The 11249-nt window shown below is 45.2% G+C and overlaps 1 protein-coding gene across 1 annotated transcript; it reads right to left on the bottom strand.

Moving 5' to 3' along the window:
- Positions 1-567: 567 nt before the first annotated feature.
- LOC129687079 (acylcarnitine hydrolase-like) lies at positions 568-7593 on the bottom strand. The gene is made up of 12 exons (XM_055621375.1): positions 7518-7593; positions 6501-6711; positions 5235-5373; positions 4449-4582; positions 4109-4367; positions 3212-3310; positions 2816-2956; positions 2615-2695; positions 2237-2381; positions 1777-1914; positions 1338-1410; positions 568-903 (listed from the first exon to the last, which is right to left on the bottom strand). The coding sequence occupies exons 1-12, from the start codon at positions 7591-7593 to the stop codon at positions 720-722; spliced, it is 1680 nt and encodes a 559-aa protein (XP_055477350.1). The 3' UTR covers positions 568-719.
- Positions 7594-11249: the final 3656 nt, after the last annotated feature.

Here is an 11249-nt window from a genome sequence, read left to right as displayed (position 1 = left end):
GTATCTTGACCCTGGATTTCTCAATATATAGATAAGTAGATTGATTCCTGTGCTTTGTAAGTTACTGTGGCCATGGTTTTTGTTTTGTTGCAGAGGTTTGGGTCTTGTTATCATCCCTGTCTTATACAATCTTCTTATCTCAGCCTCCAAACATGGGAGGACACAGATGCTGTGTCCAATTTGGAGTTTATGATCCTTGGGAACAGCTTTCTGAACTGATGAAGGCAATAGGGTTTGGGAAAAGGTTTTCTGATGGCAAATACAAACATGATAAAACATGAACTTGCCAAGAGATTATAGAGGATTTTGATGCAGTCAGTCCCTGTAGTCAACAGTCTCTGAAGCTTCTGCTTCATTTGAATATTGTCTTGGACTAGGAGAAAAAGAGAGTGATGATGGAGAGGAGATAATGGAGGGCAGGAAGGAATAAAAAAAGGAAGAACAGGAGTCTAAACACAGGGAAGTGTTAAAAGAGATAAGTGACTTTAGGACTCACACACACACTGTAATTAGAGCATTTATTGACTCTAACAAAAGTCTGCCCAAGAGAATAAGGAGTAATGCACACAGGGTTTGAAATACATGTCTGAAAGGACAAATGGAGAGGTTAGGGATGCTTATGTGAGTGATGGAACAAACAAAAATGAATAAATGGATTTTGTAACTTTAGAATGGCCCCTATTTGCTCTGAACCCACACACCTTTCCTAACACAGACCACTACCATGCATGCTTGTCCTGAGCCCCCTTTAGCTCCTGGATCTTCTGGGGCAGAGTCTTGGTCCAGAACTGCAACCTTCTGGCCTTCAGGGCTCGGCCCACAGCAAGCTGGATGTCCAGCTGTAGGTACTGCTCCTCATGGTCCAACATAGGCCAGTAGGGTAGACCCTGGCTGTTGGGGTTCCTTGAATATAACACACAGGAAAGAAGGATGAGGTCACTCTGTTACAAAGCCTGATCCCCTGATGTGGATCAAGGCAGTGGAACAAGCCAGCCAGTGTTTAAGGGGTCTGATGGTACAGGTATCTTGATATGTGCATACAAGTGTCACTTCATTAGTTTCTGCTCCTTGTTGGGAAAGAACTACCTGACAAGTTCTATATCTGCCTCTAAGAGGAAAGATCTCAGCAACAGTACCACAGCACTATAGCTCATCAGGTAGGTCACCGTGAGATGACAAGGATCTGCTAACTATAAGGTACCTGCATAAATGTGCTATTGTGTAGACAAAACATTCATGCAATGGAAGATCCATGCAGGCAAGAAGGCGTCCATTCAAAAGAGAGCCTTAATAGAGACCCACATGTGTTAGGTTGAGAGAGAGAGGTGTGTTCTCACCCATATCGTGCGAAGTTGGCCCAGTACTTCATCATCCTCCTGTTCAGCAGCTCGTCCTCCTCAGTGAAGTTAACTATAGTTATGAGGAAGACAATGTATATGCCACCTCACGCAAGTGTCAACTCACTCTTCACATTCACCACCTCAGGTGATGTCTGACCCCACACTATTGGCTTTGTTGCCTCCCTTCTTTGCTATATAGAGTATCTAATAGCCATGCAAGCCTCTAACTGAATTTCTGCATGATTTTGCTGTCAGGTTCTCTATTACTGGCTAGACTGGAAGGGTTGAAGATTCTACATCAACTTTGATTTGGGGCCACAACATTGGATTTGTCCTCTCTCAGAACATAAATTTTCTCAAAAAGACTGAGGGCTCAGAAGTCCCCAAAGAGTCATTTGGAACCTCATTCAGCTTGAGAAAAGTAAAGAAGACTCACGTTCCATGCCAAAGCGCCAGGATCCAAAGACAAAAGGAACTTCATCCCCATGGTCAGCCTTCACATAGTGTGGCCTGGTATTCTTGAGAAAGCTGGATTGATGTTTGAACTCATAGAAATAGACAGGAGCATGGGGACCTGCAGGTGGAGACAGAAAGTGATGTAGCTGAACCCCACCTGAAGGTTTTCTGTTGCATATTTGGTTGCCTGGAATTACAGAAGTTAAATAGGAGATCGAGCTCCAGGTTGGAACACAGCTATGGAAAAGCCTTTGGCTAGACACTCCAGGCCATCTAGAAAGTGGTTTTGCTAATTCAATTGAATGTCCGAAACCCATTTTCTCCTCTGTATCTAGATTTTACTCTGTTGAATTAGACACAAGGAAACCTGAATACCACAGTGCTCACTGTGACCCACATCCCTGAGATGCTCCCCTAAGCCTCATGACAGATGTACTCACGCTGAAAATGTGCTACTTGGAGTGCAGGGATCACAAACAGGAAGTCCCCCATCATCTCTGTATACTGAATTTGGAGGGTCTGGGGGTCCTCAGTGTCTCCCATGTACTCATCCATTAGCAAGTCACTGCACTCAGGAGGCAGCATCTACACCAGGGAAACCAGCAAGAATGAAGTGAGGCGTATTGTACGTTAGGTAAGCAGCAGCCTTTGGTATTGGGAGCATGACATCTGGGATAACAATGGGTATAGGTTAGAAGCTTCATCTCTGAGGACCCCACCGAGAATCATACATATACACTGAGCTTTATTCCCAGGGAATCTGTCTGAAAGGAGCTATGAAGGACCCCTCTACTTGGACAGGATCAGAGGTTTCTCACCATTTGTGCTGCTGCATTCTTCAGAACAGCATTCAGGTTCTCTCTGGTTATTTCCATTATTGTCTGAGCAGAGCCCAAGTACTGGCAGGCACAAGAAAGTGTAAAGTGTTAGATCAGGAGACTTAGATTAAGGATGTATTGAGTTCCCACAGCTTAGCATATGGGTCTTCAGGCTCCGAGAGGATTGGAACTGTGCCTCACCATGGGAAGGTCCCAACCATACTCATCATTGTTGACACCAATGATGCTGGGGACAGGGTGAAAATCCACGGAAGCCAATAACTCTTGAGGATGCCTGGGTAGGAACACTCCATCCACCACAGCAGGAATTACCTTGAAGTCCTGGGGATCATTAAACATCAGTGCAGAAATTGTTGAAATAGCTGATGTCCATTGAGTTACCTTCACCATATTTTTTCATTTCACACTAGTTCAGGGTGCACTGCTCACCCTAAGGATAATCCGCACTTAGATTAGCCTAAGCTCATGTTCATTGTGTATACAAACTGAAAGAACACAAACTCATAAAGATGAGGTATTTAGTTCAGAATTCCTCATCATGTAGACCAGGTTCTCAGACACACAAAATTCTCCCACCTTGTTAATGTCCAGAATCTCTGCTTCACTCTTGCCTCTCAGGCAGCGCACCAGGGCCTCTGAGTCCATGGCCTCACATCCAGATAGTTTGGCCACCGTCTGTAAAGGGAATGAACAGGAAGAAGATTTCTCAGTTCCAAGTTGATCCTCTCTCCTCCAATTTCCATTCTGTCATGTGTGTTGTGTGGATTGGAATAAGTAGAAATTGTTCCCATTCCCCTAGTGGTCAAAGGTGACAGCCAGCAGGAAGTACGCTTTCTACCTACATACTTCTTTCTGTTAGGGTAGTTTTGATTTCTCCACCCATCTTTCTCTGTGTCATGTATGAGGGATGGAATAAGTGTGCCAAGGTTTGTATATGAAGGTTTGAGGACAAAGTCTCAGTCTTCAATGCCTCCCTTCATTGACAGTGTCTTCTGTTTTGTTGCTGCCTACACTAGCTGAGCTTGTCTGTCTACATCCAGGAATTCTCTTGTCTCTGTCTCCACATGAGCACAGGAACATCAGAATTACAGATACATGTGATTATGTCCAGCCCTTTGTGGGTACTGGGGATTTGAACTTATGTCCTCAGGCATTCATTCAAAGCACCTTTTTTGGAAAAAACAAAACAAAAACAAAAACAAACAAAAAAAAAAAACCTGATGAAACACCTCCCAAACCCATGCATACTTATTCTATCAAGGATAGAAACTGCAAGAGCAGTTTGCTTGTCAGATAACTCACTCACTCAGTATGAAGTAGATGTGAGTAGATGTTAATCCCTAAGTGTCTCAGAAATTATTGGAAACAAGTTATTTCCAATGATCCTTCTTTTCCCACACAACAGAACACCAGAGTACCAGCATATGAAGGCTGAGGCAGGAGACTTGGCCAGTGATGGTTAAGGGCACTTACAGTGGAGACCATCTCAGAGCTGTCAGAGATAAGGTCAGGTAGCACAGCAACCCCACTCTCCATGATGGCTCTGTGGAAGAGTCCTTGGGACATGGGGGACACAACATGTGAAGACACACTTGTGCCACCTGCTGACTCGCCAAAAATTGTGACCTGATCAGGGTTGCCTCCAAAGTTGGCGATGTTCTGCTGGACCCAGCGAAGGGCAGCCACTTGGTCCAGGTAGCCCCAGTTGCCTCTGGCGTGCTGGTCTCCAGTGCTGAGAAGTGGAAGAGACAGGGATCAAAGCGCTGTCTAGGATCTTCTCAGCTACCATTGTCCAGACCAGCCCCAGGCTCACCTGAAGAAGCCTGGGACACCCAGACGGTACTGGATAGTGACCACCACCACATCCTGAGTAGCTGTCAATAGGGATCCATCAAACATGGAAGCCCCTCCTGTAACCAGTGCGCCACCATGGATCCATACCATCACCTGGAGAAGTCAAGAGAGAGGCCAGGAAACTCCTAGTCCATCCAAGCTATGCTGGTCTGCTTATCATATATCAACTGCTGTGCCTCAGTGCAGCTCCAGAAACACAAAAATCCTCAGGACTTCAGGGGCTTGGCCATAGCAGGAACTTCTAGATGCCCCGTCAGTATATCTCTAGTCTCCATCCCCACCATATGTCTCTGAATTAATGTCTCTCTGTATTGAGTAATGTCATCATTACTCAGACCCTTCATAGTGGAACAAAGAGGGGTGTCTCCATGGATATCTCTCTGGATTAAGAATGGAAAGGATCATCAGCTCTCATTGTCACAACAGGTAATGCAAAAGTGGAAATTTGGGTGACCAAAATGTTTGGGTCTTGAGCACCTAAGCAGTTCAGCAGGACCGGAGTTGTAGCATGAGTCCTGGTTTAATCAAAGAGCTGGAGACTTTGATTACTCAGTGTTCGGGTGCTGTGCCCCACATCCAGATTTCAGCTACATAGTGTAGCTGAGAAGGCCTTCTATGTCCTAAGTGAGGTAAGACATTTCATGAGAGTCTAGCCTTCACTAGAGGTCAGGTTGCTTTTGTCCCTTCTAATCATCTTGGAAAAAAAAATGCCCTTTCTCCAACTTGACCATGGCCTGGCACTCACAGGCAGGTTAGTGCCCTCATGGGCATAAGCTGGTGCATAGATGTTGAGATACAGGCAGTCCTCAGATACAGAGATGGGAGGCACGGTCATATTCATTTTCTCCATGATCTTCATAGTCATCACGATATTTTGCAGACATCTGATGGAAATAGCAGTTATACCAAAAGATGTATTGTGAGCAAAAATAAATGTGAGCCTGATTTTTTTCTTAGCCACCTTCAGCTGCTGCTCCTCACACTGCCCTGTTAACACATATTCCCTCTCTAAGTCACTTCAAACCAAGGTAAAAGCCAGAGGCTCCATGAAAGCTGGAGTGAAGCCTGACTTCTAGGGAGACTTTCAGTGTGTGTGGCCTGGATGTTAATCTTTCTGAGTCTGGGAGAGAGACACTGCTAGATGTCTCTGTGGAAATGATTGGCTGTCTATAATGGCATTCACTAAATTATATAAGAATGGAAAAGTGAGCTAAGCGTTAGCAGGCATGCAAGCATTTTCTAGTCTCTGCTCACCGTTTTGGATGACATGTGATCAACTACTGTAGTTTTGTTTCACTGTGTTTCCCCCAAATAATACATTAAAGTCTGGAGCATGTAATAGCAGTTTTCACTTCTAAATAGCCTTTATTAATACTTTTTTACAGCAACATAAAAATTGCTAAGATTACAATATGGGAGTGTTGTACTCTCACAGATAACAGAGGAATCAATGGACAACACTGCCTTAAAGGGTAGTGAGTAGTCCTTCCTCCCAAGTACAGACACTCAGGGAACTTCTTTTGCCTATAGTGTCTCCAGAGGGAATTAATTGCATATGCTTGTCCCTTGGTCAATGGCACCTGGCCCTGTTGGTTGTCACAGTGATTGTGAGAGTGGGTTTGCATGTATCAATCAGGGCTGCAGTTTTCAGGGAATTCTCCTGAATTCAGGAGTGCTTGCTGCGTGATAAGTCACATTAACTGAAGCTTAGAGATCCCTCCCATTGTGACAGAGACCACTGGCCTTAATTAGAAGCTGTGAACAATTTTATATCTTTCTTGTTCTCAACAGTGTCTGCATTTAACTCCCCATGAGTGCCAAGCTCTGACCAAGCTACCTGGAACACTTGTTCTACTCAATTTTAACACATCATCAGAAAAACACATGGGCCACTCCCCAGAAGGAATGAAAACTCCCATGTATCTGAGATGAAGGAAACACTTCAGAGTGGCTCATAGCTCAGAGCACATTCTCACCCCAGTGACTGAAACCGTCTGGGTCCAGAACTTACAGGGCTGGGTGTGAGGTCCCATCCCTCACACCACTCCACGGTTCAGGGGCCTCAGGTGGTGCAAAGCGCAGTGGTCCTACAGGTGGCTTGGCAAAAGGAATTCCCAGAAAGGTGTGGACACCAATGTTGTTGTCCTTTACTTGGATGAGGCTGCCCTGGACTTGGCCTAGGTGTGTGTTTCTGATGGGGCTGGCCTCTGATGAGTCCTGACCTGCTGGGGAGACACCATCAGGGTTAATTTCCTGTAACTAGCTGACAGATGATTGGGAGATTTCCCTATTACATTCTTACCAGGGTACAGGAGAAGGGAACCCAGGGTCCCCCAACTCAGCTGTGGGGTATGAGTATGGGAGCTTCCCTATTCCCTAGGGCTGGGAACCTTTCCTATTACCCATTTGAAGGGCATCAGAGCATTTCTCTAGCCAAAGAGGTCAGACAGTCACGGCCATTTGGAAACATGAATTCACGATTATTGTCATTCTTATCCAAATGTCAAAAGTAGATACAGTCATACCATACACCAAAAAGGGAAAAATACCTTCCCACTTTTTCTTGAATTGTTTACTGTTCTGTCCAGAACTCCTTACATTGAACTGTCTCCTCAGTATGGAGTGATCTTAGATGTGTCTGATCCTCTGTGTGCTGGTAGAATCACAACAGGTGTGGGATTTTGTTGGGGAGATTGGTAGGCACACACTTCCTATACCTTTATCTATAGCACCAGTCCTCAACCTGTAATGACCATTGAAAAATGCGTATTTCTGATAGTCTCAGGAACTGAGAACCACAGAAGAGAAAAATTACAGTTAGAAAGTAGTATAAAAATAAACTAGCAGTTTAGGCCTTCTAAGACCATTGGATATATGGGTTTTTCTATGATAAGAATTCATACATAGAGAACCCCTGCTCTATTATTTCCATTAACACCCAAACCCTTTCTCCCACAAGCCCAGCATCTAACATGCAGGATTCCCGGTAGCTCCAGTCAGTGCCCACTGCCTGTTTAGGGAGCCTTACCCTGCACATGGAGGAGGAGAAGCAGGAGCCCAAGGAGCCCAGCTTTCAGCCAGCTGTGCAGTTGTTTCAGCGGCATGATCGGCTCCCAGGCCTCAGTCTGTGCTGTTAGGACAACCACGGTTCCAAACAGGAAGAGCCTGTGAGCCCTATCCGGCATAAATTTAAACCAATAGTATGTAGGTGGGGAACTTGGTGTGATCAGTCAAGGTTCTCATTATAGAAGAACTGATAAGTTTAGAAGTGACTGGAGCCAATGGCCAGGAGGCAGACAAAGTCATTTCCTTTCGTGGGTGGGATAGTGAGCACACTCTTCTCATACCTTTATCTCTTTTCTGTCTCAGAAGGGACTGGCTCAGATGCTGTGCACTCCTTAGACAGCTCTGATTCTTTCCTCCGCACAGTGGCTCAGACTGGAGGAAGTGGTAGAACACCGAGTGCCAGTGTTCTCAGTAGAATGTCTGGGTACAAGGGGCTTCACGGTGTGCACGCACATGCTGTCCTAGCACTCTGTTGGCTCAGCTTCTGATAAGGGACTGTGTGGGAGGCCCAGACCACATTCTCTTTGCCCTAGAAGCCAAGTTGTACTGTTTCCCAAGGTCAGATATTTTGGAAAGGGAATCTGGGCCTCTCGTTTCAGCAGCAAGATCTGAGGCTGGAAAGTTCTGGATGGCCAGGGCCAGGAAATTTTATAGAATCCTTTTGTGGGCACCCAGGTAATTCTCTGACCAAGGAAGTGAGTAATAAGAACACAATGACATTATGAAGATGGGAACAGTTGTTTTGTTATCCAAGAGTCCTCAGCATCAGCAGCCACAGTCTAGCCACAAGCACACAAAGAGAAGGGAAATGTCCTATCTGCCCCTCTCTTCCTGATCATCTTTTGCCTGGTATTCTGACCTCTATGCCCAGCACTCATCAGAGTCCCTCACACTGTGCTTGCTTCTCAGGGCTGAGTATCCTCAGATATCACTGACCATGTAGGATGCTACAAGAAGGCACCTTATGGGCTTCACTGGAGGCATTTTCCCGCACTGCTCTTTGTCATCCCCATAAGCTCCCCCTCTGTGATCTATGGCCACCTGCCCACTCTCAGTCTCTCGACTCTTCAGTACTGACAGCTCTGACCTCATTTCCATCTTCCTGTTACAGAGTCTCACACTGAGCACAGACACACACACACACACACACACACACAGAGAGAGAGAGAGAGAGAGAGAGAGAGAGAGAGAGAGAAGCAAAGTCTATAGCCATAGCCTTCAGAAACATAGCAAGGTGATCTAGGGACAGGATGAATTCCTGGGCATGAGTCTGTGCTGCTATGGGATGCATTGTTGTCCAACAGGAAGCAGTTGTGGGTCTTGCCCATGTGGAAATTTGTACCCAACATGGTAGGTGGAAGCTCTATGGCACAGTGCAAGGTAATGTGGCAGAAGAGCAGCACGACCAGGCAAAGGTGAAGAACCCAGTGGTTATCAGGCATGCAAAACCACCTCCTCTGTTTTGCTTTTTCATTGTGCACCCTCCCCCAGCTTCATAGGCACAGCATGGACCCTGAAATCATTCCACATACTAGTAACGCTCACCCCAAATCATGGTTCTTTCTTGTCACAGATGCAGGGTGGGTGAAGGAGCAGAAGCAGGAAACTAAAGACTGTGTTTCTGCCCTGTTGTTTCTGCTGTGTGCAGAGTATCCCACAGATGAAGAAAACACAAATGGAGAAGGAGATGGACATGCGAAATTCATACCCTGGGACTTAGGTCGGCAAATGTTCCTCCTAGGGCTGCTTCATCTCCCCCGGGATTTTGTATGCAGTCTTTTGGGTTTCATTTGTTTCTTTTTCATTGTCGTTTGATTCTTGGCATTTTAAAATTCATTTTGAATTTCTTGAATAACACATTCACCATTCAAAAGTGTGTTGTTTAATCTTCAGGAGACTGTGTGTGTTCTATAGTTTCTCTTAGTGTGGGTTGGGAGTTTAATTGCTTTGTAACAAAATAAGAGAAAATCAATGTCTCTGTCGTTCTTAAAATTTGCTTCATGTTCTAATATATGATCTATTTTATGAAAAGTCTCAGCGGCTGCTGAAACAAAAGTGTATTCTGTATGGTTTGAAATTTTGTGTAGGTAGGTAGGGTTAAGTCTATTTGATCTATAATGTCATTTAAATTATATATCCTGTATATATTTGTGTGGTTCTTCATAAGCGCACATTTCCTATTTATGCTTCTGTCACTCTCTAGCTGCACTAATGACAAGCTCCTATCGAGACCACACTCAGAGACATTTCTATTCACCTCACCAACATTTTCAGGCCCTCTTGTTTCCAACTCCTGGTCTCTATGGATGCTCAGAACCTATGATAAAGTCGAGATACTGGCCCACGAACAGGTGTTTCAGATTCCCAGTGAACACTGCCAGGCTACACAAAGAACACAGGGCAGGGTCTACAACAGCTCAGTCTGAATTTCTGGATAAGGTGCTACAGTAAGCAACCTCGGACTTCAGGGATACCCGAGGACTGGCTAAACATGGCTCCTTCTACCCAGCCCCAAGTCGAGTGAATCCACAGCCCAGAACAGCAGGCTTTTCTTTTTAGTGGTTTTCACTGTTCACACTGGCATGATACAGCCATGATTTCACCTGCCCCCTCCAACTCGTAAGCGCACAACTCCAACTCCCCTCTACAATTTCAGTGTCATCCCCTCTCTCTCTTTCTTCCTCTTTCAAAATGAAGGAATACCTGGGCTATGGAATATCTCCAATGTTCCAAATTATGGAAGTAGCTTCTTTATGTGACCTGGACAGCCTGGTGCGCGCTCTTAATCCTGGGCTGCCGTGTAACATGGCTTGGGGGAAGGTCCCATGTGCTCTGTCACACACTGCACCATCATTCAGAGGCCATCTTCATTGATGATGGAGGAGATCATAGCAAAATTAGACTGAAGAATGGGCTCATAATCTGTGTGTATGAGACAGTTGTAAAACCATATGTAAAACCATATGTGAAACCAAAGAGAAAAAGGAGATAGAAAGAGAGATAAAGACAGAGAGAATAAAAGCTCACAGGCACAGTCTCTCAAGAGAGCAGGTGGGCCAACTGCAGATCTTCACTTCCCCCACTGCTCCTCCAAATCCAGTACCCAATCTCATCCCCAGCTCTGCAACAACACCAGCAGCAGCCTCCCTCCCCCAGCTGCACCCATCCCCAGTAGATCCCACAGATCTTGCCCTGCTAATATCCCTCTTCTCATCCATTGCTTTGTCCAGCCCCCAACTTCAGCAGGCACTCCCTGGGAACCCACAGGCCACTCAGACTAGGGAAGTAAGTTGGCTAAATGCAGACCTCCACCTCTCCCTCCATTCCTCCTAGTCCAGTCTCCCAGTGTCATCTCCAGGTTCATGGCAATTTTAACATCTAACAAACTAGATTTCTAACCAAACCTAATCAGAAGAGATGGAGAAGGACACTACATACTCATCAAAGGAAAAGTCTACCAAGGGTACATTGAAATTCTTAACGTCTATACACCACATCTATACACCAAAAGATTGTAAAAGAAACATGACTACAGCTGAAATCATATATTGACCCTCACACTCTGATAGTGTGAGGGTCATACACTAATTGCTTACATAAAAAACTGGAGTCATCTCACACCGGTGTGTGGAAGCAGAGCTCTAGAGAGAAAGAAAGAAAGAAAGAAAGAAAGAAAGAAAGAAAGAAAGAAAGA

This window comes from Psammomys obesus, unplaced genomic scaffold, assembly GCF_907164565.1.
Source record: "Psammomys obesus unplaced genomic scaffold, mPsaObe1.curated_primary_1811, whole genome shotgun sequence".
Lineage (NCBI taxonomy): Eukaryota > Metazoa > Chordata > Mammalia > Rodentia > Muridae > Psammomys > Psammomys obesus.
This window is presented reverse-complemented; position numbering and strand designations above follow the sequence as displayed.